The sequence below is a fragment of the Diceros bicornis genome, chromosome 18, assembly GCF_020826845.1.
Source record: "Diceros bicornis minor isolate mBicDic1 chromosome 18, mDicBic1.mat.cur, whole genome shotgun sequence".
Taxonomy (NCBI): Eukaryota; Metazoa; Chordata; class Mammalia; order Perissodactyla; family Rhinocerotidae; genus Diceros; species Diceros bicornis.
Genome location: NC_080757.1, coordinates 38027562 through 38055556, shown reverse-complemented (window position 1 = coordinate 38055556; position 27995 = coordinate 38027562). Strand labels below are relative to the sequence as shown.

General features: G+C 55.8%; 4 protein-coding genes across 6 annotated transcripts in view; 2 read left to right on the top strand and 2 right to left on the bottom strand.

The window, feature by feature from the left end:
• Positions 1–27995, top strand: part of CDK5RAP3 (CDK5 regulatory subunit associated protein 3) — a 176174-nt gene that overhangs the window by 31503 nt on the left and 116676 nt on the right. The gene's annotated exons all lie outside the window — the stretch shown is intronic.
• OSBPL7 (oxysterol binding protein like 7) lies at positions 12–15532 on the bottom strand. 3 transcript variants are annotated; one of them, XM_058560779.1, is made up of 23 exons: positions 14801–15419; positions 13937–14091; positions 13686–13811; positions 13445–13498; positions 12712–12825; positions 12244–12354; positions 12008–12125; positions 11232–11335; positions 10789–10881; positions 10571–10703; positions 10391–10485; positions 10118–10213; positions 9232–9369; positions 8549–8642; positions 7603–7850; positions 7269–7406; positions 4596–4659; positions 4418–4496; positions 3344–3488; positions 3100–3244; positions 2886–3012; positions 2552–2674; positions 12–2391 (listed from the first exon to the last, which is right to left on the bottom strand). In XM_058560779.1, exons 2-23 carry the CDS (start codon positions 14009–14011, stop codon positions 2283–2285), a joined length of 2529 nt encoding a protein of 842 aa, XP_058416762.1. In that variant the 5' UTR covers positions 14012–14091; positions 14801–15419; the 3' UTR covers positions 12–2282. The 3 variants fall into 3 exon arrangements, with proteins under 3 accessions (XP_058416762.1, XP_058416761.1, XP_058416763.1); XM_058560778.1 differs by lacking the exon at positions 14801–15419 and adding an exon at positions 15431–15527 and having other exon boundaries at positions 1327–2391; XM_058560780.1 differs by lacking the exons at positions 13937–14091; positions 14801–15419 and adding an exon at positions 15431–15532 and having other exon boundaries at positions 1327–2391.
• On the bottom strand, positions 17224–22768 carry MRPL10 (mitochondrial ribosomal protein L10). The gene is made up of 5 exons (XM_058560792.1): positions 22680–22768; positions 20387–20556; positions 19365–19529; positions 18971–19115; positions 17224–18197 (listed from the first exon to the last, which is right to left on the bottom strand). Exons 1-5 carry the CDS (start codon positions 22729–22731, stop codon positions 17941–17943), a joined length of 789 nt encoding a protein of 262 aa, XP_058416775.1. The 5' UTR covers positions 22732–22768; the 3' UTR covers positions 17224–17940.
• Positions 22901–27958, top strand: LRRC46 (leucine rich repeat containing 46). Its single transcript, XM_058560788.1, has 8 exons — positions 22901–23211; positions 23312–23417; positions 25034–25142; positions 25885–25931; positions 26200–26309; positions 26497–26566; positions 26897–27039; positions 27369–27958. The coding sequence occupies exons 1-8, from the start codon at positions 23202–23204 to the stop codon at positions 27728–27730; spliced, it is 957 nt and encodes a 318-aa protein (XP_058416771.1). The 5' UTR covers positions 22901–23201; the 3' UTR covers positions 27731–27958.

The following is a 27995-nucleotide window of genomic DNA, read 5'->3' as shown; positions in this document are numbered from 1 at the left end:
TGACCCACCCAACCCTGGCCAGATGGGGAAGGTTTCTGAGGACAGTCCTCCAGCAGGGAATGCCCCAGCAAGAGCTAAACCCATCTGACCATTGTCCCGTTGTTGAGCTGGCACCTGGGCTGGGAGAGGATGCTGGTCTAGATGGCAGAAGCCACAGAAGGCTTGGTTCCCACGGGCAGAGGAGTTGCTGGTCTCCTGTCTCCATTTGCAAAATAACTTTGGGATTTGGTCTAGTTGAAACTCTGGTTCTTAAACTATGTGGAAGTTGAACACAGGCTGGTCAGTCAGGTTTTGTGTTGCTCTGAGTGGAAAGGCTGCAGGAGGGCAGTGCACCTGTTTTAAAAGGATCCTGAGTGTGTGCAGCCTTTGGCTTTTTTTTGGAGCGCGCTGAGGTTATTTCTGGTACGTAGTGTCAGGACAAGTGTGTTTGTTTTAACTTCAACACTCTCCGTAAATAAGCTGTGGGAATGTGGACGACCACCCCTCCCCCACAGCTGGGCGAGGGGGAAGAAGAAAAGGACTAGGATTGGAAGGGCTGCCATAGCTCAGGGGTCCCCTGTTCCTGTCACTCCCCTGACGAAGCATGACTTCCTCTAGGGACATCTATCAAACCAGGGCAGGCCTGGGGCCTGTTGTTGCAGTGGGGTGGGGTGAGGGGCTGAGACAACTAATGAAATCAGGAGCCTGGGCCACGTCACATACATTCTCCTCTAAGATATAAAAGAAGCCAAACGAGGGAATGAAGTCTCTGAACAGAGAGGTAAGGCCCTTGACCAAGATCACACAGCTTTGGAATAACAGAGCTGTGATCTGAGCTCAGCCCAGGTGGTAAGGGAGCAGGGCCGACCCTTCTAGTCCTCTCACCTTTCCTTGAACACTCACCGATAGGGGCACGGAGGGGAGAACAGACCTGACCTAGGATGCTGGGTGTGGGGTCAGCCCTCTACGCCAGAGGGGGACAGGGACCACACCTTGTTTTCTGCCTGGTTGGAGTTTGGATTTTTCCTCTAGACACTCAGAAACAATGGATGTATTTGAAGCAGGCATGAAGTGCCATATTTCTCTTTGAAAATATCACCCTGAAAGCCAGCATTCAAATGGAAGCGACTGGAGGCTTTGAGGCTACTACAATAGTCTAGGCAAGGGTTTATAAGGGCCCAGCCTGAGCCAGGTGCAATCAAGAGAAGGGGCCAGAGCTGAGAGACACTTGAGATACAACTGGCAAGATGTGAGGATTGCGGGAGAGAGAGGACTTTGGATTTTGAGCCCAGGTGAGTGGGTGGCCATGGGCCTTCCCTGAGCTTGAGCACATGTGCGTTTAAATGAATGGTCACAGGCCAAAGTGTGGGACAGTCTTTATTGGAGCTTGGAATGTCATAGCGATTCACCTTAATCAGAGGCAGACTGCGAAAATGAGCAGCAACAGTGGCAGACACAGCAAGGGGGACATCCGGGCTACATGAGGAATCCTGCTCGCCTGCAAGCAGTACACAGGTGCGCACACACACACACACACACGCTTCTACACAAACTTACACTCTCACACATGCTCAGGCACTGCCAGTGGGTCTGAGGCCAGGCATCCTGCCTGCTCAGTCTGCCCCCAGCCTCTTAGAGAGGACTTGTCTGCTCTGGGGGGAACCTCTGAATTGAGACTGAAGGAAACGACTTGAGGACCAGGGACAAAGGAGCTCGAAGCTGCAGGCGCTTTGCAGTTTGGGAGAAGGGGACCCAGGAGGATGGGAGAGATTGCCAGAGACCAAGCGAAGGGCACCCCACTGAGCCAGGGCACGGGGATGAAGATGCTGGAGAGGGGCATGGGAGAGACAGGGTGGAAGAAAAGGCCATCTCCTCTCCTTCACTCACTCCAATCGCACAGCTGGGGCCAGAGCCCTGGGCATAGAAGTCTGGGGAGCATCAAGGGGTCCCCTGTGTCCTAGGAAGGCACTGAAATGGGGAACAGATCCTGGAGAGCCTAGAGTCTCCCCCAAGTACCCCAAAGGGGACAGGAAGGGGGATGACAGAGCAAGAAGGGTCTTACATGCTGGTTGTCTGTGGCAACAAGACTGGGAAAGCACAAATCCTGCCTCCCACCCCAACCATGGAGTAGGCGATGGGCTGAGATGCAACCCCTCTGGCCAGCAGAGGGGAGAGGGTCAGAGCCAGGGCTGCCCCTTTGGTCTCCAGGACAGTCAGTGGGGGAGCCTGACCTCCCCCATGTGTCCGTGGTGGGGGTGGAGGCAGGAGGGAGGAAGCGGAGCCTCCTGCCCCTGGGGCCAGGGCTACCAGAGCACAGCCCCGTCCAGGTTCCCGTAGCCTGGCTCGGCCCGCAGCCGCCAGTACGTGTTGTTCGTCACCCACCACTCCTTTCCGCTGCTGTCTGTCTGCCGCCTGGGGGAAGAGGGCCAGGGCCGGAGAAGGGGGAAGAGCCAGAATTAAGGCTGGGGTCCCGAGATGCTGCCCCCCACTCCCTCTACTCACAGCTGGAAGGGACAAGACAGGAGGAGGAGGGGATCCTGGACGGCAGACCCCAGGGCAAGGGCAGAGGCACCTGAAGAAGCGAGCCTGGTGGACGATATTGTTCTCCTCCATCACTCTGCGCCTGTCTCGCTGAAGCTGCTCGATCCTTCTCTTCTGGGCCTCGGCGGCCTGTATGTTCCCCTCCTCCAGGTACCTGAGCACCCAGGCTGCAGTCAGCAGAACTGGCCCCCTCAGGGGCCCCTAAATCCAAGGCCTCTGTCCTCTGCCCAGCTCTGCCCCCAGACAGGCCCCATCTCCCTGAGGCGACTCCAGGAAGGAGGGACGCAGTCCCAGCTCTGTGTGGAAACCCCTGTGGAGGAGGGAGGGGCCCGGGGACTCTAGGGCCGCGCCCGCCCGGCACTGACCTCTGGTCTGGCCGGAGCCGCGTGTCCGTGGAAGGCAGCGACCGTTTCAGCTCTGCTGTCAGCTCATTCAGCTCCAGGGCAAACTGAGTGAAGCCGAAGTTTCGCTCGTGGTCTGGGGGCATCAAGTCTGGGGGGAAGGTGAGGGGCTGGGGCAGGTGGACCATGCCAGAACTGCCCTCCCCCCTGTCCAGCCCTTCCCGACCACCCCACTTACTGGGCTTCCAGATGCACTGACTGCTGGGCGGGGGTCCCCGGTACAGCCCCTCGTGCCACTTTCCGAAGAGGCGGTGGAGGACACGGCCGCTCCGGCTGAACACGGCCCCCTGCACCTCATGCACGCTGGAGCTCCAGTACTTGGCCTGGGGTGGGGTCAGGGCAGGAGGCTTAGGGAGGTGTCCTCTCCCCTTCCCCAGGGTGAGCTGCTGGGGACGGCCGGCAGGGTCAGGGGGTGTGCCCACCTTGCAAAAGGTGATCTTGCAGTGGCAGGAGCTGTCCTGCGTGTTCCGGATGAGCACCTCCCCATAATGCTCGATCCAGCGCTGGCCACTCAGGATGTTGTGAATACAGGATGTCACCTTGTTCCACTCAAAGTGGTCCCCAAACCTGAGACAGACAGAGCCTGGGAGGGCTGCTGGCCGGCCCCGGGGAACAAGAGCCACCCTGAGCCAGGGAGCGCCCGTCTGGCTGGAGCAGGTCACGTGAGTCTGTGGAAGGAACCCCGGGGTCCTGGTTCCGGCTCTGCCATGAAGGACGACTTATTTATAAAGCAGAGCAGCCTTCACAGAAAGTATGCCATTAACACGTCTCCACTCAGTGATAAAATTCCTGAGTGCCTAAGTCATGGGGGTAAAAATGCAGACAGGGTCCCTGTAGGTCTGTTCACATATATTATTCTGTTTACGCCTCACTTCTATCGGGTATTACTTATTACTCTTGTTTTATAGCAGAGCAGACTCGAGGCTCTGAGGCGTGAAGTCTTTTTGTTGCTTGCATAACTACTAAGAGGCAGAACCAAGACTCACACCAAGGACTTCTGACTCCGAAGTCCGGCATCTCCCCATCCCCACAGGGGCCTCTAGCTAACCCCTGGACCACGCTGGCTGGGTAAGCCCCTCTTCTTCTCTGGCCGCAGTCCCCACCTGTAAAATGAGCTAGATGAGGTGTTTCAAAGGCAGTTTGTGACCAGCCCTGAGATCAATTTAGGTTTGTGTGTGTGTGTGTGTGTGTGTATGGGTGTGTGCGCGTGTGCTGGCTTGAAGTCTCAAATGCACTTCTTACTGAGTCATGGTCAAAAAAGTGTGAAAGCCACCGCGTCAGATGACCTCGATGAGCCCTCCCAGCTCTGCCATTCTAAGACTTTTCACCTCTCCTTAGTGGCAACTGCTGTAAATACAGGTGTAAAATGTACAGACACTGCCCCACCCCCCACAGCTTCAGACCAGACCTTTCTGTCCTGTCCCGCCACCTCCCCACCCCAGCCTGGAGGACAGCCTGGGGGCTGGGCTGGCTGCACAGCATTTAGGAAGACTCACCTGGGCAGGCTGACATTGACCGTCCCCACAGGCACAATCTCCAGGGATTTGCCCCAGAACTTGTTCTTCCACTTCATGTCTGGAGTTGGGTTAGGGGAGGGAGACGGACACAGAGATGAGACCAGAGAGGGTTCCAGCTCCTCCCCCATCTGCCCTTCATCCCCAGGTGCCCCCTCACCTTGCCAGAAGATGAAGTTCTCAGACTCTGCATGGCACGCCGAGATGGGGGGGTGATGGGAGACCTTGATGAGCAAGGAAGTTCTCCTGAGGCTGCCGCTGAGGACCGTGAGGTCTGCTCCTGACCTCAGGGCCCCTCAAAGTCCCTTACCCCCACCCCAGTTCTCCTGCAAACCAGAGACCAGTTAGTTCCAGGTCTCTTGTCCCTGTCATCTTTGACCACCACCCAAATTCCATCATCCTCTTTTACCACAAGGTCCCTACATTCTCCTTCTCACTCACTTCCCTCTAGAGCCCTCCTTGCCAACCCCGTCTCTGGTGTCCTCCAGAGCCCCTGCTCAAGCCTACAAAGTCCCCTAGCAGCGACAGGTGGGGCCTCTACCTCATGCCCTGCCTGAAAGCCAGCCCTCCCCTGAGGACCCTCTTTCCTCACCATCTTCTCCCCTAAAGCTGATCATCACCCTGCAACCTCCACACCACATTCTTGGAAAACTCTGGCCTTGTCCTCCTTGGAACAGCTCCATATGTGGAAACTTGAACTCTGGTACCCCACAGCCTGCCTGCCTGCCTGGCCTCTCTCCCCACTCCCTGTCGCCCACGGCTCCTGCCAAGACTGCCGGCTCCCCGGGTGCTCTGCTTTGTCGAGGCCTGTCAGCCCCGGCTTCCCCTCCGTCCCGCCCAGCTGAGACTGCCCCATCACTTCCACCCTCTCAGCCAGCACCCTCGACAACCTGCCGCCACCACGCGCCACAACTCCCAGTACCGGCCTCTTCCACGCTGCCCCTGGCTCCCTGCTCTTTAGACCCCCCACCCTGTCTCAAAACACAGAATTAGAAGGAAACTTCTAATTCACCGCGTGTCTACGTCTGGGCCCTAAGCATCACCCACAATCCTCCTGAGGGCCTACACCCAAGCCATCCCCTTCAAACCACATTCACCCCCACAATCAGAGGGAAAACAGAGAGCAGGAGTAGGCAACTCCTTCCATTCCAGCCTCACACCTTTAAAGGCTCCCACCTGGACTGCTTCCAGGTGGGCCCCCCCCCCTCCTCAACGCTGCATCCCACCCATTCCTGCAAGCCCTCACTCCTCCCGTCCCCGCCTCCTGCACTCCAGTCTTTCCCTCTATATTTTTCTCTTTCTCTCTGAATAGAAATACCTCCTGTTTCTTCCGTCTTAAAAAAGAGGAAACCTTTCCTTTCTAGACACACTCATCTTTGCTCGCATATGCATGAAACAAACACTGGCAGCAGTGGCCCCCTCAGAGGGCCGGGCAGGAGGGAGACTCCTTTCCTACTGTACACACTACTGTACCGGGGGAACTTTTCACCACGCCTTCAAAACATTTAAAATCGAAACAAACAAAAAATTTGCCTCAACCCTTTATCCCCTCCTCTGGCTGCCGCCCTCTCCCCATCCTCTTTCCCTCATGGTAAACTTCTTTGGAAATAATCTGCATTTTCCTTTTTTTTTTTCCTTCCACTCTACTCTACATCTGCTGTAATCCAGCCTCGGCCTCCAGCCTTTCTCTGAAACCTCCCTTGCTCAGGAAGCCAATGACACCCTCCTACGTCCCATGGACCATCCGCCCTCCCTCCCCTTTCACCCTAGAGCTCCTCCACCTTCCTGCTGCCCTCCTCCCCACACCCTCTCCCAGAAGCAGTCTGTGACTGTGCCCACCATCTAAGCTGGTAACTCCCCAATCTGTCAGCCCCACCCAGTGCTCTCTGAGGAGCTCCAGGCCCACATGCCTTAGGGCCTACCGGACATCTCTCCCTGGAGGTCAAGCCCACATGGACAGGGAGTCTCTCTAATTCAGTTTCCTTCCACACATGTTCTCCATCTTGTTAACCAGCACCGCCACACACCCACCGAATCCCCCAATCCAGAAATCTGAGGCCACCCCAGACTTCTCCCTCTCATCAACCACCTCCCCTAGTCCCTACTCATAAGAACATTCTGCTGACCACTGAGTCCTGTCAAGGGCAACACATAAATAGCTTGTAAATCCAACGTCCACTCAATCAGCTGCCATGGCCTAAGTGCAGGCCCTCGTCAGCTCTTAGGGAGATGACTGAAATGGCCTCCTAATGGCATCTCTGACCTGTCCAGACACCACTGCCTGAGTCTTCTTTATAAAGTGCAATTCGAGCATGTCACTCTCCTGCTTAAACCATCCAATGACCCCCCAATTGCCTTCAGGATTTAAAAACAAACAAAACCCTCCTTACCTTCACCTGCAGGGCTCCTCAGGGTCTGGCCCTGCCTTGTCTTCCAGTCTCATCTCTAACTCTTCCCAGACATGCTCCATCCATTACTTTACACTGTCTGGAACATCCCATTCTCCCCATCCACTTGTATTCCTGGTGAACTCCAATTCACCCTTCAAGACTTAGCTCAAGATCGCCCCCCAGAGCTTGCCTTTCCAGGGGTAGCTGAATAACCTATCAGTTTCCATGATCCCAGCTCTAGAACATGGTACGGTGACTCCTTGGTTCAAGTCCATCTCCCACACTAAGCTCCCATACTAAGCGGGGGAGCTCCTTCAAGGAGAGCACTTTGCACCTCCAGCATGTGGCACAGTGCCAGGCACAGAGCTAACTGCCCCGTGCTCTCTCTCCATGCCCTGCCCCAGCCACCCAGGAGGCCAGCCCTCTTCTGCCGGGGCCCACACCTGCTCACTGATGAAGCGGAAGCCCCGGTCAGGCCGCTCACACTCGTAGGTCTCCCCCAGGACAGGGTTGAAGGGCTTGCAGCCCGCTCGGTGGTACGTGGAGGAGTAGGCAGAGACAGCAAAGGCTGCAATGTACACCTGTGGGAGGAAGGGCAGGGAGATGCTGCTGGGAGGGATCACAGAAAGAGACGCCACCCCACTGCCAGCAAGGACTGCGGTGCTGGGTGGCATCTGAGCAGCCAGGAAGAGCCCAGCCAGGATTTTCTGGGAGACAAGGGCCCACAGGAGGAGGAGGGGGCCTGGGGCTGGGCCCAGGGGTGGGTGGGTCTGGTACCATGCGCTCGCAGGGGTCGGCGATACGGCTGGCCTGGTCCAGGAGGCTGCTGTATTCGAGCTCCTCACAGAGCCGCTGCAGAGTGTTGAGCGGTTCGTTGAGCTGCACGGGCATTGACACCTTCGACAGGTCCTTACCGATGTTGTTACGCAGTATGTTCCACAGGCTCACGTCAGCCCCGGGCCCGCTGGCCGCCGGCAAGCAGCGGCGGCGAGGTGGCCCTGCAGCTCTCCCTGGAACACACCCTCCTGGGGCCCACCCAGCCATGTCACTCTCCTTCTGGGCACTGGCACCCAGACACGCAGGCCCACGGCCCGGCCGGCTCCCACGCTCCTGAGGCACTCCTAGACCCACTCACTCCCAAGCTCCAGTCTCCACTCACGAGGGGGAGGGTGGCTGGGCATCTAATTCTCGAGGAGCTCCCAGGGGGATTTAGGTGGGCAGCAGGGCTGAGAACCACTCCAAGAGGACAGTTACAGCTGCCGGAAACCCTGCACCCCAGAAGCCCTTCTCAAGTCCCCGCCCTTGCCTTCTGTTCCTTTCATAAACACAGAAGCCGATGTCAGGATGCAGATTATTCAGCCCATGTTACAGATGAGGACAGGCTCCAAGAAGTAACATGACATGTTCAAAGCCACCCTGCTAAAGAGTGGCAAAGTGGGACCTTCTGCCTCTCTGTCAGGCCCTGTGTGAACCTTTTCAGAAGAGTGGAAGGGAGGCTGAACCCCAGGCCTGAGCCTGACCCACCCCTGCAGCCACTCCTGGAACATTCCGTAGCTCATGGCTTCACCTTCCTCACCTCCTGAGGTCACCCTTGGAGTCAGCATCCAAAGCTGTTAGCCCACCAGTCACCACAAGGGACTGCCTCCCATGGGTGTGGGTCAAGGGCAAACCCCATTTCCCCACCCACCTCTAGCCCCACCCGGCCTGCACGCCCAGCGGGCACCTTCCTGGCAGCGCTCAGCAAGCCTGAGGTCCAGCACCTCCTCGGACAGGCTGGTGGTGATTTCACTGGTACACGACTCCTCCTCCTCAGAGCCCTGGGCCGGGAAAGATGACAGGCCGGGCAGACTGGGCCTCCCTGGGCAGCTGGGCAGTGCCCAGGGCCTGGCAAGAATCTGCCCAGCTAGCCCTTTGGCGGGAAGGGGAAGAGAATGTACTGGGGGGTCTGAGCCCTAAGACACTGCCCCGGGAGGCCTAGCATCACAGGGTGTGCCCTGCACTCTGGTGGGGCGGGGTGCATGGCCCTACGGCTGCGGGGAATAAGCTCGGGGATTTGGCAGGACACAAAGGGAAGGGAAGTCGAGCATTACTGAGATTCAGTGTCCGGGGGGTGGGGGTCAAGGGAGTGCTGAGGCTGAAACGGGGTCACAGGAAGATGACTACAGCGGAGCTGAGGCAGCAGTTTCAGGAGAACCCGATGGGGATAAAGCACGTCAAACCAGAAGGGTCCCCAGCAGAGGCTTCTGAGCAGGGCCACACAAACCCATCGGGTTTGGACATGTTCCCAGAGATAGCAGCAGAGATGGTTAGAAGAATTTGGGAATCTACAGATTCTAGTCTCTCTGGACCCACTCTTATATTCCCAGGGTCCCTCCCCTCTCACTGCCAGCTTCCCTCCTCCCTCACCTCATTCTCAGAAGAGCTGGCAGAGAGGAGGACCTCGCAGGCATCGAAGAACTCTGTGTGGGAATCAGCGAGGGACAGGACGCTGCTCTGGGACAGCTGGGGGGTCAGCTCCCGCCCCTTCATGTACAGAGCTTCTTGCTGTGGGAGCAGGACAGGTGTCAGGCCCCAGGGGCCAAGCCGGGAGAGTCAGGCAGGGCTCCTGCTTGCCTGAAAGCTCCCTTGAGAGGGAAGTATAACTGGGGACTTGACTGTCTGACACCTGCCGAGCAGGAGAAGATGCAGAGGGCAGCGAGCACAGTGAATACAAAGGTGTGGTGGAATGAACACTGGCCAGGGAATAAGGAGACACAGGTTCCATAATAACTGCTTATACTTCCTGGGCACTGACTCTGAGCCCGGCTCCAAGCGCTTTGCATGTATTAACTCAATCAATCCCGACACTCCCCTATGAGGTAGGTGCAATTATCACTCCGACTTTGCAGATAAGGACACTGAGGCTCAGGGTCACAAAGCCAGCATGCAGTGGAGCCAAATTCAAACCCACGGAGTAGGGCCCAGAGCCTGTGCCGGGAATCCCTAAGTCGCAGCTCAGCCAGGCCACAAATGTGGGACCTGAGCCCATCAATTAGATTCTTTGAGCCTCAGTTTCCTTGTCTATGGACTTGAGGGTAAGAGTCACTGCCTCTCAGGACTCTGCCTTAAAAGTAAAAGCATTCTGCACACTGTGGAGGAACGACCAACACATGGCTGCTGCTGCTGTTACGTAAAGGGGTGGAGCTAAGATTTCTGGGCTCTGTTTCAGGTCTGAAAACTAACCTTGCCTTCCCATTCCTCCTGGGAAAGGAGGCCCGGGAGAAATGGTCCCCACAGCCCACTCGGCTCCTACCTCTTCAGGGTTGAGGGAGCTGAAGGAGTCTGCAGTGGTGTCCGAGGAGACGGACAGTGAGTGGAGGCGCCTCGGGCCAGCTGAGGCCTCAGAGACCTACAGGGAGAGGGTGTGAGGACTGGGGGCCAGGTGGATGAAGCCCTTCCTGCCCTTCCATGCAGAGACTGCCTCTGCCAACCCCCTTCATGGCCCAGATCTGCTATCACCCCCAGGCCTACAATCCCCAGTCTCAAGCCCTCTCCTCCCACCGGCCACCCTGTCCCCAAGCCTCACCCCCATCCTTGACAGCTCTGAGCCCTGGTGCAGGTCCCTCAGTCGGTCCCGTTCAGCGGTGAGGGCGGCCAGGACACTGCTGAGGGAGCTGTGCACTGTGGGGGCAGGGGTAGGCCATCAGACTCCTCACCCTCTCCCTCTCCCCGCCTGCTCCTCGCCATCTCTCCAGCACGTACTCACCCTTTTGGGCCAGGGCCCAGAAACTGCGCTGCAGGTGGGCATAGTCTGGGGGTGGCAGCCCACGGGAGCCTGAGGGGTCCCGGGACTCCAGGTAGCGAGACAGGTTGGGAACAGAGCCGTGGAGACGACCAACCTGTAGGTGAAGGGGGGACACTGAAGGGGACAGCCTCCTTCAGAGCATCCCACCCCAGCGACTTGGGGTCCACACCCCACCTCACCCGTCCAATGGTGTCGTCCTTGGCAAAGCTCTGTGTGCACCACATGCGGCTGGTCCGTTTCCCCTTCTTGGGTCTCTCAGTTGTCACTGAGGCCTGGCAAGTCAGGGTGGGGGTTTCCCGCTCAGGTTGGGGCAAGGGGGCAGCAACCGTCAAAGCTGGGGGAGAGGCAGATGGCCACGGAGGAGGGTGCAGAGACAACCGACATCCCGGAGGAAGAAGACACGTGGTCACAGGAGGAAGGGGTCGCTCCCAAGGGGCAAAGAGACCATCTTGAGACAGTTTGGACATGGAGGGCAGAGGCAACAAGGCAAACACGTGGCTCTCCAGAAAACTGCAGCACGTAGTGGGGACTGGGGACCCACCCCAGGGAAGTGACAAGGATGAAGACGGCAAGCAGGAGAGTGAGCCCCGGGCAGGACCCCGCCTCCTCCCCTGGACCTCACCTGGTGTGTGGGGATAACAGGGGCTGAGGGGATCCGGTGCAGGGACTCCAGGCTCTGCAGGAGTCTGTGCAGTTCCTGGAGCTTCCCCTGACACTCAGAGAGCTCTGTGGGAAGAATGAACGAGGAAGTCCCTCTCCCAACACCGGCCAGGCACCCCGAAGTCTGTCCCTCAGCTTCCCTTCCTCCTCCAAAGACTTACCTGGCAGCTATGGAAATCCTGACACTCTCTCCCCTCCCCCGCTCATGAGCCCAAAGCAGTTCCCAGTTCCCACCCTTTGGTCTGGCCTCATGGGAGGGCCGCCGCCCCAAACTCCACTTTGTCTCCAGACCACATCTCACCTCTGCTGCCTCCACACAGGCCGCAGGGGCCCTTGTTCTTTCTCTCTCCACCTGGTTTGCACTTCCCTCTCCCAGGCCATCACGGCCCTCTACTCCAGGAACCCGATTCTGGAGCATACCCCTTCCCTGCCTGGCACTGTTCCTCAGGACCCCTCCCTGAGGTGGCATTCAGTATCTTCTTTTTCATGAGTCCTGGCCCTGTGTCCATGTCTATGTGTGTAGGACACAGCCCCATCATCCTTGTAGGACCGGGGCTCTGCAGGGCAGGGCCTGAGTACACCCAATCAGCTGCGAGGCACAGGCTGTCTCCCCCATCGCACTGGGCTCCCTGAGGCAGGGATGGAAGTAACATTTTCTCCTCCTTGTGACTGCCGATGCCACCTAGACCCGACAGCATGGGCCCCACCCACGGAGGTGCTGTGCCAGCAGCCCCTCACCATGAGAGCAGCGGTCCAGCCCATCACTGTCCCTCAGCCAGGAAGACACCTTCTCCCGGGGTCCAAGCCCAGGTAGAGCCGAGGCACTACCCGCTGTTGAAAGCTGTGCACCAGGAACCTGTGGGGTGAGTCAAGGGTCAAGAAGGACAGTGCCCGCCTCCCCGGGTCTCACAGTTACTGGAAGCCGCCACCCCTGAATCCCTACATCTCCTGCACGCCCCCAGGGCCCATCTTACCTTCCGGTGAGTGGTGCTGGGCAGCGAGCCTCGGGGCACGTCCAGGCGCTGGGCCAGGCGGTGGGCACGCAGCTGGGCCACCCAGCTCTGGAACAGGTCCTGGGATTTGATCTGCAGAAGTGATGGAGAAGGGGAGCGATGCATGAAAGGAGGGACTGCTTTCCAGGGGCAAGAAATCAGGGCTCTGGTCCCCAGGCAAGTAGGGTCTCTCCCTATAGTGCCCAGTTTGTGCCAAGGCCCCTTGCAGAGAGGCGGAGCACAGCTTCCCCGAGTGTCTGAGCCCTTAGCTCTGTGCCTGTTCACGTAACACCAACAGGGGCGGTTTGCCATTGGCTACTGTATACAATGGGAACTCCCTTCTTGTCAAACTCAGGGACAGACCCTCAGCCCCTGCCCATCTCTCCTGCATGCCCCAGTGCCTCTGCCAGGCTGGGGGCCAAGCCACCACCTGGCTCCCAGGGATGTCACCTTGAGGTGGTAGATGTTGTCTTCGGTGTCAAGGTCAATGCGCTGGGCCTTTTTGTTGATTGACATGACAGACCGTCGGACATCAATGGAGCCATGAAGCTTCCCCTTGGTGATCTGGGGTGGAGGGTTGGTGAGGGAAAGGGGGGCTGGTTTTAGGCCCCTAGGGCCACAGAGCCACCATCTCCCTGAGGCCACTCTAGGCTCAAAGGCCAGGCAGCAGGTTCACCCTCATGCCCAAGTCACAGTATCAGCAGGGACTTGTCAGTTGTCCTCCTGTGCACAGAACACCCCACTGTGTTAAGTCACATTCTGAGTCCGAGGGAGTCACAGAGCAAGGAAAACTATCCCCACCCTCAGGAGTCCATAAAGCTGAGGAAGGAAACATTCTCTAGGAGAGAGCCTGGGTGCCTAAGCCTTTGGTTCCTTACTCCCAGCATGAGAACAGGACAAAGACAAGGATGACAAAGCTCCCATTTCTTGGGCACTGTTGTGCCAGGCACTGTCCTGAGAGCCTTACCAAGATGATAACCCTAAAAACGGGGGCTCGCACTCTCTCCATCTTAGAGATGAGGGAGCTGAGGCCCAGGAAAGTAACTCGTCCAAGACCCCACACCCAGAAATGGCGTACCTGGGATTCAGACTCTGCTCTGGTGGGTTCCAGGAGCCCCCTGCCTGCCCAGGGCATTCTGGGGCAAGACTCCTCCCACAACCCCCAGAGGAGGCCCTGACTCACATCTTGCCGAGTTGTTGCGTAGCGAAGGATCCCATCCTCAAGCACAAAGTATCTCTGTGACGTTGCCCAGGAGGAACAGGACAGGGAGGCCGACAGGAAAGGGTGTGGGGAGAGAGCAACCACACACAAGGACTTTTCTTCTTGTTCTCAACACACAAACACCCTGTACTACCCAGCAGCCTTCCCCACATTCCCGTCCTGCCCTGGCATCTGGCCTCACCCTTGGCCCTGCCCACCCTACCTTGTGCCAGCCCTTCAGTGGCCACTTCCTCTTCTTGAGCAGGTGGCCTTCCTGTCTCTCGGGCATGATACCCTCTGCCCCCAGCCGGCCCCGAGGCTCCTCCACAACCTCCCACAGCTCGGAGGCCTGCAGTCCAGGACAGAGAGGGGTAGAGGCTGGTGAGGCGACACATCTGCCCCTCCCCTCTGGCCCAGGCTAGGCCCACCCACCACCTGCTTCCCTACCCTCTGCCTGCTTCCCCACCCTCAGACCTGCTGGGCACTGCTGGGCTTTGCAGACTGAGTGCTCACGGCCAGGGAGGGAGGGACCCTCTCTTGGAAGTCCATGGAGAAGGGAGCGGCCACTCACTGCTGAGGATGTAGAGCAGGGTGGAGGGGGAAGGATGTCACCTTGTCCTGAGGGGGCCCTTCAAGCAAGAGAGAGACCCCATTAGCACAGACCCTGCTATCACCTCCCCACCTCCACCCTCTGAGATAAGAGCTCACCAGGACATTTTCCACTCACCTGCCAAGCCTCTCCTGAGTCTGTCCCTACCCCACCCTGGACGGGTCTCCCTGCCCACACCCTCCCACTGTGGCCACTGCTCCAAGAGGTGAACTAGCCCGCAGCAGGCAGGCCAGTGCCGAGAGAAAACCACGAAAAGTCTGCCCAGCCCCACCTTGGGCACACATTCTAGGGCTCCAGGAAACACTCAGTGCTTTCTCTAGAGGAGTCCCTGGGGGTGATCAGAGGTGAGGCAGGGGAGTGAAGGAACAGGCTCCCAAAAAGGACAGAGGGATTCAAAGACTGGACAAGCAAGATCTCAATCCAGCTCCCCTTCCTTCAAGACCCCTGTACCTCCACCACCATGGAGACTCCTCTGCCATGATCCTCCTGCAGAGGCCCCCACACCCCTTCATCCCAACTCCTCACCAACTAGTCTCCAAATCCTCTAGTTCCTGGGCTCCCATTTTCTGCATGGGAAACAGGCCTGAGACTGCCCCCACTTTTCCCTGTGCCTCCTCCCATCAAACATCCCCCTAGGAGTCCCACCTTGGACCCTCAGTCCCCCTCAAATCCTCACCATCTTTTTTCTACCATCCCAGTCCTTGGGGCTCCTGAGAAGTACCACCCACCAGGAGAGAGCAGGGGACTGGGCCGATGGAGACACTGGGCGGGAGAAGAGGTGGCCAAGAACACGCCGAGGTCCACACAGGTCCCGCAGCAGTGCCCACAGGCGCCCTTGGCACCAGCCCTGGCCATCCTGGCTCCACAGAGAGATCAATTATGCATGAGGCTGTGTGTGTGTGAGATGCAGGAAGGGACTGGAGGGGTGAGGTTGGTCCGAGGCTGGGGAAACAGCTCAGATCTTCTGATGAAGCTAGCAAGCACCTGAGGAGCTGAGGCAGGGAGGGGACAGCGACGCAGTGGGGTAGGGGTGGCCGGAAGGTCGGGGCAGTGGGGCTCAAGCGGCCAGAGGCTGACTGGGGGGAAACTCCTGCATTCAGCAATTGAAAGTTCCCAAACTCTTCCGGTGTTTGGGTATCTCTGTGCCCTTCCCTGGCCCTATGGGATCCTGGCCCCTCACTGCTTGTGTGTGTAGAGGAGGCTCTGTCAGTAGAGGGTGCAGGGTCGAGGTGAGCCAGGTGGGTGCCCTCTCTCCACCTCCATTCCTGCCCCCATCTCCGGAGAAGCAGACCCGCCAGCTTCAGGTGGGGGGAAGCCCTCTCGGGGAATGTCAGCTGATGCCAGCGTGGCCCCCTTACCCCAGGGTCCATGGATGCCAGTGCTCCTTGGCCCGCGCGCCGCTCCACCTCTGAGTCACTGTCTCCGAGTCGCCTGCTCCCTCCTCACAGAGCTGAGCAGTGGCAGCAGCTGCTGCAGGAACCAGGAAGGAAGGAGACGTCGGAGCCTCCCCTCTAGCCGGATCTCCTCACCTCCCCCTTCCCCGGCCCCTCCTCCCGCTAAGCTCCGGGCGGCCGCTCAGCTCTGCCCCCATGCTCCCTGGAGGACTCAGGGCTGAGCAGACTCCAGGGCGCTGAGGTGGCTTGGGAGTGGGGGCAGTTCCTACTGGGCACAGTTCCAGATAGATCAGAGGACTGGGGAGCTACTGGCCTCAAGCCAGTGACTTTAGTAAAGGGTTTACTCAGACTAGCATGGCCTTGACCCCAGTTAGTACCCAAGGCCATTTCCTTATTAACTCCCACCTCTTGTTTTACATCTGAAAATAGACTGCAAAATTTGGAGCCAGCAAAGGTATCAGGTTGACGGGAAGGATAGATGACCCTGTGGCACCACAATACACAGTGCCAAGAGTACAGTCAGCAAGACAGTCAAGGCTTGAGGGTCAGCCAGCCACCCCCACACTGAGGCTGTCACTGGGGGGTGATGCCCCACCAAGTCATGCGGTAAGAAACCCTGGAGCCCGCTGAATCTCTGGATGAGGAGTGAGTCTGGGGCACGACCCAGCTGGCTGTTAAAGGGCCAGCTGGAGCCAACTTGGGTATCCTTGGCTTCCCTTTCTGAGCACTTTTGCCCTTCTGCTGGAGTACTGTGTTCGGCTGCTCAATTCTAATTAAAACTCAGCTCTTTAGAAAGGTCTAAAATTCAGTCAAACGAATGTAAAATGGACTGACAGCTTTAAACACCGTGAAGTCTCTTTCTGGAAAGAAGTGCGTTTTTAATGGTGGGGCCTCCAACACTGCCAGCAGGTAAAGGATGAAATGCAAGGCTCTTCTTTGATCCTAGAGATGATGTGGGCCACTTCCCCCATCCACCTCACCGCCACATGGGCCTTGGCTTACCCCTCAGGGTCTTACATGTCTCTCAGGAGACGCCTGCTCTCCAGACCATTCAGAACCTCAGCACTGCTCCTGCTACCCCATGAGGAGGGCTTTGTTAGCACCTGGCAGGGTTCCGGGAGTCAGGGAGAGCACTGGGCAGCAATGGCCAGACCGGCTCTGGCATCCAGGGCCCTCAAGGGCCTTTTAATTCACTTCATATTGATTAAGCATCCCTGGGCATACAGCACAGAGCTGGGCACTGTGGGGAGTTGGTTCTGGACCAGGATACAGGAAGAGCTGCTGCATATCATCACCGCCAGAGTGGTGTCTGTCCAGGACTAAGGAAGCTGTGGTACTGCTGCAAGTCCAGGAAGGAACGCTCAACAGCCACTCTCCCCGCATCACCCCTCTGTCCACAAAGAACATGCTCCAATCAAGGACAAGTGGGCTTCTGGTGAAACATCCTCTCCTTCATGAGGAACTCCTGGCTCCCTCCTACTTGAGAGGCCCCAGACCCCCTCATTAACACAGAATCCTGGTTTTCCCCCAGCTGTTTTGCTCAGAACCACCTGAGACATGTTAGCTACTGGGCAAAGCTGGCAGCTGCCTTCAAAAGGACAAACATGTAAGAGATGCCATTTGTGGGAGTAGGTACAGTGAGGTAACAGGCTTGAACATGAGAAAAGGAAGGATTTTCTAGGAAGGGACGCGAGACTCAGAGATGACCTTGAGAGTAAGTCTACAGGGAGGATAAGCTTGTAAAGAGAAAAAGAGAGTAAAATGTATTTCATTTTATCATAAAGCAGTGCTCCCAACCTTTTCAGAACATGGCACACCCCGAGGGTGGAGAATTAACATCCAAGCACACCTGGGACCCTAATGGAGCAGTTCTAGTGTAGAAGTCCAGGGCATGGTCTTCAGAGCAGAGAGAGCCTGGTTCAAGTCCCTGTTCTGCTACTTACTAACTGCATGACCTTGGGCAGGCTATGTAACTTCTCCGCCCTACAGTTTTCTCCTCTGTGAGATGGCGATGACACGGTGAGGAATAAAGGAGCTAATACACGTAAGGTGGCAGGCATAGAGGTTCTCAACAGATGCTACTCTGAGCAAAATTAGTTGAGCTATTCTGGCACACTGGACCCACAAGGAGATAGGTTGGGAGATGCATGCAGCAAGGGACAGTGAACACAGAAGCAGAGGGCAATATCGTCTGTTCAACTTCTCTGCCTTGGACCTGGAGAACTGAAAGAGACTGCTCCTATCAGGTCTCAAGTTGGGAAAACTAGGGACAAACACAGTGATTAAGAGCTGCCATTCTGAAATGGAATCTCTCTGCATCTCTGAGTGGCCCTGTATCTGAAGAGGCTGTTGTCAGTGGAAGCCAGGTAACAAATGCCAGTCCCCATCCCAAGTTCTTCCACATCTCCAAGGGAGGACAGCACAGCCAATAGGGGCAGAGTGTATTTATGGGCAGGCTGGGTACAACAAGCTGGCTATGAGTCCGGAACAGCGTCAGGAGGATCAGGCTGCCCACTGGCTGGCATGACGGAGTCTGCCTTGTGTTGCTGTCTGACGTACTGATCCAACAGGGCAGTCAGCTGGAGGGGCTGGTGCTGAAGCAGGGAGTGGGTCTGAGCCATGAGGAGGGAGAGCCCTCCTACCAGCTCCCCCTGCACCAGGGCCAGGCTGGGAAGCTTGGAGTAGTTGATGAAGCCCTGCCTGCTGAGGATGGTGTCATCAATGCAGCCACCTGGAAGAACACAGGGTCAGGTGGGCTCCCCCCCAATGCCTTTCTTCTCTGAAAATCATGTTCCAACTCTAGGCATTTACTCTTCATTGCCCTTCCCCTCCTCCCAGACTTCCCCCAAATCCGGTTCCCACTGCTGTCCCACTCCACTCCCACACTGTTGAGGACCGATCCCCTCCCCTCCTTCCTAACTCTTCCCTAGAAAACCCTTACATGATACATCCACCTGGCCTGACCCCCACTAAGTCACTGTTTCCTAAACTTTCTTGAAGACCCATGGAGCATGTGTTTATTGGGGGTAGGGTGAGTGGCGTTATAAACACAGATTCCTGCCCCCTGCAGAGACCTATGAAATCAGTATTCCCTACAGAAGAGGTACCTCCGGGGATTCTTAGCATCAGGGGAGTCTGGGAAACGTTGCTCACTGTCCCTCAGCACCCTTTACTTGGGCTATTTGCTTTAAGGATCTTCATCTGTGTGAGTTTCAGCACCCATCGCTAGACTCAAGGTGTCTGAACTCCTCCCCCCGCAGAGCCCTCTCTCTGCCTTCCCTAGTCCTCCCAGTGCAGAAGTGACAAAGGAGTGAGCCAACACAGGTTGGAGTGACACAGGCAGCCCTCAGCAAATGGTGCTCTTGACTCAGGGCCCATCAGTGAGAGGATGTCCCCTCCAAGGATGTCCACGGCTTTACCCACTCAACCCTAGCAGATGGCACCAGGCTGCTGTAGCACCTGCTCCCTTCACCCCACCCTCAACCAGCAGGGCGGCTTGCTCACCTAGCAGGGGCAGGAAAGGCATACTCTTCAAGACTCGCACCATCTCCTTGACCTTGGGCTCTTCACTGACCAGTAGCAGGTTATGCCCCACAAAAAGGGGCAGCAGGTTTTGGTACTTGGAATCCTCCAGGAAGGGCTTCAGGACCTGGAACGGCAGGAAAGAAGGGCTTCTTGGGGACAAGTGGGAGGAAGAGCTGCCCACCTTGGTCACAGGCCGCATGAGGCTGAGGGTGCAACCTGAAGGTCTCTTCAGCCCCTAATTGCAGTTCAGGCACCAGACCAGAGGGTTGCTTGTGGAGGGAGGAGTCAGAAGAGCCATATCCAGGCAGAGATGCTCAGGTGGGTTGGCGGGGCCGGGGAACATGGGCAACCCCGCCCGAGGGCCACTCCCTACCTGGTTGGGGAAGACCTTCATCAAGATCTGGTGTTTCCGCAGCTGGTGCCGCATAAGAAGCTTATCCTCCGCACTCAGAGCCACATTCTGGCAGACAGCTATCATGCGATTGTCTCGGAAAACTGCTGCTATCTCCCTACGGAGGAGCCGGACGAGGCCTGTCTCCTGAAGTCAGGAAGGGACAGAAGGGGCTAAGGGTACAGAAGCTGCCTCTTTTCGTTGTACCCCTTACTCCCTCAGGGACAGTGCTGGGGCTTCCAGTGACGCCCAAATGTGTGAAAGATCAGGGAAGAGCAGGATGGGTGGGCCCCCAACTCGCAGAGACATGTTCCACCTCCCACTCTAAACTTTTCATGGTCATTAGATAATCGCAGTCTTTAGAGCAATGTTTTTCAAACCTGAGAATGCTCAGTCCCCCTGAACTGGTCAGCAGGCTGACCCAGTCAACATTATTTGACAATAATGTCATCAAAATTACTTCAATTATCCCTCTGACACTGTACTCATGTTGAATTATTTTACCAATTATAAATACAAGATAATTCTTTTGCAGTGTTCATTCAAAACTGAAACATTTTCACAGAACAAGATATTTTCTTAAGACAGTGCTTCTCAAAGTTGAGAAATTATGGCCCTGAGAACTACCATAAAGTTACAAATTCTCCACTGGTCTTTCTGTTCTTTTTCTAAGGAAACCTCTATCGTTCTTCTAGGAAAATGTGGGAGCTTCAAGTCCTTTCCAGACAGGAGAGATACTCTCCCCTACTCCCACCTGCTCGGAGAGCTTTCACATACACATTTTTGGAGACAAGTAATGAACGAAAGAAATTCAGGGAGCCTGTCCAATCCACAGAGCCCAAAGACCAAGGCAGAATCAAGTGGAGATTTCATTTTAAATTGTCTGGACCATGGGGTCAAAGTGGGGAAGTAAAGATGTGGATGACCGTGTCTGGATTGCTACTTCACTATGGCCACAGAGACAAGATCCCGCCACCAAGCAACATGCCCAGTCTCCTGCTTACCTCTGGGGGGGGCTTGGGAGGAGGCGGCAGGCATCTTGGGTCGACAGCAGGTTTGGGGGGGATATACTCAGTGAGAGCCATCAGCTTCTGTCGCTCAAAATGCATCACACGACGGTGGCGAGTAACGGCCTTGGAGCCACAGCGGATAGTCTGGTGGGTGGGCAGCCGTCCTGGAAGGGAAAAGGGCAGCATGGTGAGATGCAGCCTCTTGGTGGCCTTAGCTGGCCCCAGACGAAGAAAAAGTCCACCCTTCAGGCAGAGACAACCGCAGCTCACAGAGCTAAACTCAGCACAGGAGTGGGACAAGGAATTATCTGCTAGGAATTCTGAATTCCCAAACCTTCTCTTCTCTTTAATGAGTGACCTTAGTCAACTGCTTGATCCTTTGAGGCTCCCATTTCTCCAGCTCTTCCTTATGCACAGAAATGGGGAAAAAAGATAAGAACAAAGAAGAAAGTATTTTGAACACGTTAAAAAAGGGAGGACAGGGTTGAGCAAACTTCTTCTTAAATGGCCAAACAAATATTTTGAGAGCCATATGGTCTATTGCTACTACTCAACTCTGCCACTGTATGGTGAAAGTAGTCATAGACAATATGTAAACAAATACATGTGGCTGTGTTCCAATAAAACTTTATTTATAAAACATGGTGACCGGGGCCGGCCCGGTGGCGCAAGCGGTTAGGTGCGCGCGCTCCGCTGCGGCGGCCCGGGGTTCGCTGGTTCGCATCCCGGGCGCGCACCGACGCACTGCTTGGTAAGCCATGCTGTGGCGGCGTCCCATATAAAGTGGAGGAAGATAGGCACCGATGTTAGCCCAGGGCCGTCTTCCTCAGCAAAAAAAAGAGGAGGATTGGCGGATGTTAGCTCAGGGCTGATCTCCTCACAAAAAAAAAAAAAAAAAAAAAAAACATGGTGACCACCCTTGCCATAATTTGCCAACCCCTAGTCAAAGCCAGTGGTTCTCAAAGTGTGTCCCTACCCCACCACCCTAACCAGCAACATCAGCATCACCTGGGAACTTGTTAGAAATACAAATTCTCAGGGCCCATCCTAGACCTACTGAATCAGAAGCTACTGGAGTGGAGTCAGCAAATAGTGTTGCTGATCCAAGCTGAAGTTCAAAAACCATTGCTGTAAGTACTGCTCTGAAGCCTTCTCCCATGATTTCAAGCAACAGGGGAAAAAAGTTACACAGCCCTTACAGCTCCCCCAAACAAGTCTCCCTTCCTCTGCTCTTCTCGTTTACAGGCATCACTGGAGAGCGCCCCTCCGAAGACAACGGAGCCACTTCAAAGCCCTGAGCCAAAGTGATTCCTTCATCCTTGACAAAAGAACCCAAGCTAGAGCTCCCCACTTTCAGCCTTTCCCAAGATTGGGATGGGACCTCAGGGAAACGTGGCTCTAACAGTCAGAGAGCATGGAGAATTGCTGGGGTGAGAGGTTTTATTGCCAGCGGCCACAAAACCTAACTGTTAAGAGCACAGGCTTTGGATCAGATGAAACCAGATTTTTAATCTCTTCTGCCACTTACAAGCTGTGACCTTGACCAGTCACTCAAATGATCTAAACTTGGATCTCTTCATCTATAAGGAAGGGATGATAATGCCTTCTTCGCAGGGTGCCATAAAATTTAAACGACATAATACATATAAAGCACTTATCACTCTGCCTGGCCTATATTATGTCCTCAAATTCACTCATTAAGCAAATATCTATTGCATGCCTACCAACGTCAGGCACCATGCTACCTGCTATGGTGAATGAATATGGTTCTGCCCTTACGGATTGTAACAGAGGAGACAACAAACAAACAAATGTAAAATTAAACTGTGAAGTGGCTAAGGGGTCAATAAACAGGGTGCAATATATAGATTTAACAGGGGAAACTTTCTCTGCAGAGCGCGGCCAGGGAAAGCCTGAGGAGGTGGCATTTAGGCTGAGACCTCAAGGAGGCATAGCTCCAAGGTCGGGCCGGGGAGTGGTCCAAGCAAACGAAACTCTCGAGGCGAGCAAGAGCTGGGTAATGGGTTACAGAAACCCAAAGAAAACGAGGGACTGCGGCGTAGAGAATAAATATTGCGGCTGTCGTTGACATTATTGCAGTGTTGCTGTTATTAGTAGACTCTGGAATCACGGGGAATTAGATGAGTGAAGGAAGCCAGCGAGCTAGCTGGGGTCATCGGAAGCTGTCTGGGGTCAGAGATTACGGGAAATCAGTAGTAGAGGAAGGGAGACGAGGACTAGAGAGCACCGGCCGGAACGAGCCCTCAGGACCTGGGCTGTTCCTTACCCGCCTGGGGCAGGAGACCCCCTCGCAGCATCCCAGCCACCGCCACAGCCATCGCCACCGGAAAAAGCTATGGGAGCCGAGAAAGACGGAAGGACCTAAGGATTGTGGGAAGCCCTGGGCCCGGAAGAGGCGGGCAGATCCGTTGGCTGGGGCAGTAATCCGCATGCGCTGAGCCGGGCAACTGCGAACCCGCCCTACCTCGACGCCCCACCGGGCGTCTCGTCTCCTGGCAACGACGCCAGACTCCTAGGCACCGCGCTTTCCTCTCCATCGGCACCCACAACCCGCGGTGTGCCGTCCGCAAAGCCCCTCTACACTCCTCAAACTCCAGACCCTCCACCTCCACTTACTTTTGTCTTCTACCCCACCTCAGCAATTTGCCCTGAATCAGCCCCTTTCCCTTGTTCCCCAAGTCTCTGAGCTGCTCCTCATGCCATCTTGAGTTCCGCCATCCCCAGGGACGGTCCAAGCTCCTCGGCTCCTCTCGTTCCAATCCCGCCCCAAGCCAGCAGCCTTGGGATCATGCCTGGAGGTGAGTAGGAAGGTGGAATGGTGGGTAGAACAGTTGGATAACAGTGTGGTCGGGCCTCCAAGAACAAGGAAATGTAACAATTGGACTCATCTTTTCACAGCTAAGCTTGCCCAGAGTCCAGAGGAAGGGGGCGTGTGCATTACTGAAGCCCTTATCACTAAGCGGAACTTGGCCTTCCCTCAGGATGAGGATCTGTCAGAGAAGATGTGAGTGGGGGAGGAAAGGGGTGCTGGAAGATTGAAACACAGGATGACTAGTCCCCTGAGCTGTACTGATTTGTCAACTCATTTTTGTCCCTCTCTTTACTTACTTCACACATTCAATCAGTGGTAATGTCCAATTAATTTTCCTTCCTTAAAAATCACTGTTTCTTTTTCACCATGCCCACTCAACTGCCTTAGATAAGGCTGTCATCACCTCTCAAAAACTCCTCGTCTCCCTGCCTCCGGTGCAGGCTCCCCATACTGTTGCCAAAGTGATTCTTTTATTTTTTTAATTTTTTTATTTTTGTGAGGAATATCAGCCCTGAGCTAACATCCATGCTAATCCTCCTCTCTTTGCTGAGGAAGACCGGCTCTGAGCTAACATCTATTGCCAATCCTCCTCCTCCCCCCCCGACCCAAAGCCCCAGTAGATAGCTGTATGTCATAGTTGCACATCCTTCTAGTTGCTGTATGCGGGACGCGGCCTCAGCATGGCCGGAGAAGTGGCGCATGGGTGCGCGCCCGGGATCCGAAACCGGGCCGCCAGTAGCGGAGTGCACGCACTTAACCGCTAAGCCATGGGGCCTGCCCCAAAGTGATTCTTTTAAATGACAGATCTGATTAGGCACTCCCTAATAGAACCTTCCTTGGCTCCCTAGTACCACCAGAATAAAATCCAAACGCCTTAGCATGAATTGACCTCTGCTGCCTTTTCAGCCTTATTTCTTGCCACTCTCCACAGTGTGCAATTCCTCTAAGACCCCATGTTCTCATACCTTAGCATCTTACTACTCAGAGTGGTGCTGGGGGACAAGGGGGCATGCACAGCAGCAGCAGCATCAGCTGGGAGCTTGTTAGAAATGAAGAATCTCAGGCCCACCTCAGACCTACTGAATCAGAATCTGCATTTTAACAAGACCCTAAGGGATTCATGGGCACATTAAAGTTCGAGAAGGGCTGGATTAGCACATACTATTCCTTCTGCTTGAAATGCCCTCTCCTCACCTTCTTGGCTAACTCCTACTCATCTATCACCTCCTCTAGGAAGCATTCCCTCATCCCCCTACTCTGGACTCAGTGCACAGCCCATGTACCCCCTTAGTCCCTTGCACTTGCCTCTGTCATCCACTTGTCATAGATGTTTGGCCTGCTTCCCTAGCAGTGATAGGCAGGGACTCTCATTTGTTTCTAGTAGGCACACAGTAAATGTTGTGGAATTAATGAATGGGTGGATGGAACAAGTGATTTTCCCTCCCTCTCAAAAGGGAGGAGAGGAGGGATCTTCCTGCAGGATTGTCTCATCTCTGTCCCAGCCCCTGCCTCCACCATCCACGCTGGCTCAAGGTGGGCTGCCCTTACCTCAGTGTCTCTCCAACAACCATAAACTGCCATCACCCGGTTTCCTGGTCCAAGGGCCCTCCCACCTCTCTCACTCTGATCCTTCCCAGTGCTGCTGACAGAGATCCAGGTCTCCAAGTCAATCCAGTTTCATGATCTGGACACCACCTCACAAGTCAAGAAGGTGCTCCTGACATCTGGTCAAAGTCACTTAGCCATCCACCCCTCCTTGAAACACCTCCCTCTACACTCAGCTAACCCCCTGCTGACGCTTCTCCCAGGTTTCACACTCTTGCTGAACTGCAAACTGTCCGCCTGGACCGGGAGGGGATTACTGCTATCAGGAACCTAGAGGGCCTCCAGAATCTTCACAGCCTCTATCTGCAAGCGGTAACTTCTTGCCCCTCCCCTTCCTCCACCCTCGCCCCATGTGGGTCAAGTCTGTCTGATCTGAAAGGAGCCAACCAGATCATCTTGCCCATTCTCTGGTGTTCAGGCAGGCAGACCTTTGTTGAAACCATCCCCAGGTGAAGCAGGAATTCTTCTGAATTGAAAGACCAGTCCTCCCCAAAGAGATCCTGAGTGTGTTCTTGAATCACTGTTTTTTTTTGTCAGATACTTCTCTTGGTTTAGAAGTTCTTCTTGGTGTCTACCCTAAATCTCTCATGTTACATAGCTCGAGCCCATTGCCTGTTTTGAAGAAGAGGAAGAGGGAACCAAGAAGATTACTCTGCATCTTTTAGAACCTTGAAGGCTGGTGGTGGTGGTGGTGGTGGTTGGTTGAATATGCTCATTGTTCCCTCCACGTATGCAAGCCACCACCAAGGCCTTTTCCATTTCCCTGTGGCCCCTTGGTTTCCTTCTCTGATTTCCAAGTCACTCTGGTTGTGGGGTGAGCGGGATACACTTTAATCGAGTTTAGCCAGCCCCAAGTTTACACTCTTAACCGTCCACCTGGAGAAAGCAAGTCATCCCAGAGTAGTGACCGCTAGTTCAAGGAGGGGGTGATCATTCCGAAGGTGCCAGATCTCCAGCTGTAAGAGTGAACATGGTCTTGGGGCTTCATCCCTTTAAAGAGTCCCCCACCGAGCTGACCTCAGCGTGGTTTCCCCACCTTGGCTTCTTCCTGCAGAATAAGATCCAGCGAATTGAGAACCTGGCCTGCGTCCCCTCCTTGCGGTATGTGGTGCCAGGGCTCAGGAAGGGACGGTGGGGGGCAGGAGGGAAACCTGGTAACGCCCAAAAAACTGGTTCAGACCTCTGCAAGCCTGGCTTCTTGTCAGCTGAGGACCCAGCAAGCCTAGCTCTGCTTCCCTCACCCCAGAAAGCCATGTGTCCCCACTCATCATCTGGGTGCCTAGCCAGGGGGTCTGGGCGCCTGGTGCCCTCCTCCCCCCCAGCTGTTCTGTGATTCACCTCTGTCTCTGCACGCCCCCTTCCCCTACAGCTTCCTGTCTCTAGCAGGAAACCAAATCAGGCAGGTGGAAAACCTCCTTGAACTCCCACACCTCCAGCTTCTGGACCTTTCTGAGAACCTGATAGAAACACTGAAGCTGGGTAGGAACGCACTTGCCCTGGCTCATGAATAAGTCCTATGTGGGGCCTCCCTCCTCTCTGCCCCCGTCTCCCTGCGCTTCCATTAGCGGCACATCTTCCAGCGGGTCGCGGTGCTGTGCAAAGAGTTAGGGTTTGGGCTGGAAGATGGGTAGGAGAGCCTCATTGCCCCTCTCTTTGGTGCGTGCAGATGAGTTCCCCCAGAGCCTTCTCATCCTCAACCTGACTGGAAACAGCTGCACCAAGCAGGATGGCTACAGGTGAGGAGGAATTGAAGGTGGAAGAAAGGAGTAATGGCTGAGTTCCTCCTAACTCCACCTGGGCTCCCTCTCAGCCTGCAAACCTGAGGTCACCGTCCATGGCAGCTTCTCCTCCCCTACCCCAGCTCAAGTCAGCCCTTTTTCCTTTCTACCTCCATAACTCCACATGTAGCCAGCCCTTAGCTCTTGGATGCTGACCACAGGCCCATCTCCCAGCTCCTGAGCCACCTTCCCCCGGGTGTGGGTGTGGTGGCTTGTGTGTTTGCATCCTCCCAGGCTCCACACCCAGGGGTGCCCTCCTGGGTAGCCTCTGCTCTTTCTGCCCTGCAGGGAGCTGGTGACAGAAGCCCTGCCACTGCTCCTGGACCTGGACGGGCAGCCTGTGTTAGAGCACTGGGCCTCGGATGAGGAGGAGAAAGCCTCGGGCGATGAGGAGTTCCCGGAGCTGAGTGGCCCGTTCTGCTCAGAGCGAGGTGACCCTGCTTTCCAAGGCTTGCAGCCTCCCCAGAGCTCACCTCGCCCTGTGAGGTCTGGGGGAAGCTAAGGTGGCAGTGGTGTCTGGGGAGGTGGCCCCAAGCCTAGATCAGCATCTGGGCCAGAGGAGGACAACGCACCCAGGGCCAGGTGTCAGTCCGGGCATGCAGGTCACACGTCCTCCCCGCCCCAGCCTCAAGATCCTTCCCTAATGGGGATGACAGGGGATAGTTTGCTCAGGGGGTCAGCCAGAGACCTCCCTCAGCCCAGGGACCCTCCTGCCGAGCCCGGGGCTCCATCCACCACCCCCCAACCTGGCCCCTCACAGGCTTCCTCAAGGAGCTGGAGCAGGAGATGAGCAGGCACAAGGAGCGCAGGCAGCAGGCAGCGCTGACGGAGCACCTTCTGAGGATGGAGACACAGCCAGCCCTCACTGACCTCCCCGTGCTGCCTGGTGGCCCTGTGGCTGGGGACAGCAACCCTTCTGTCACTGCCAGGGAAGGGAAGGAGACACCCCTTGAGCCTGCCTCCTTGCCACAAGCCTCCTCTGCCACCAAGAAACCGTGCCCTCTGGTTTCCAGGGGCCAGCAAAGCACTGTCGAGGCAAGGAAGGGGGCCAGAGCAGCTGCAGCCCCTCTGGCTGGAGCTCCCAGCACCACTAAAACTAAGACCAAAAGAGTCAAGAAATGAAGCACAGCGCATCCCATCAGCAAAGGCACAGGCACAAGGAATGGGGGCGAACAAGGAGTGGGGTGGGCCCCCTCCTTCTCAGAGCCCTCGCCTGTGGCAGGAGCCTAGCCCCAATAAAGCGTCTCTAGGCCCTGAATATGTCTTCCATGTCACTTGGGGGCATGTCAGGGGAAGCAATCAGTAAAAGGCACCGGGAAACAGTCACAGGAAAACAGCCTTAGTGAGCAGCCTGACTGTAAAGAACAAGTTTCTTTCTTTTGTTTTT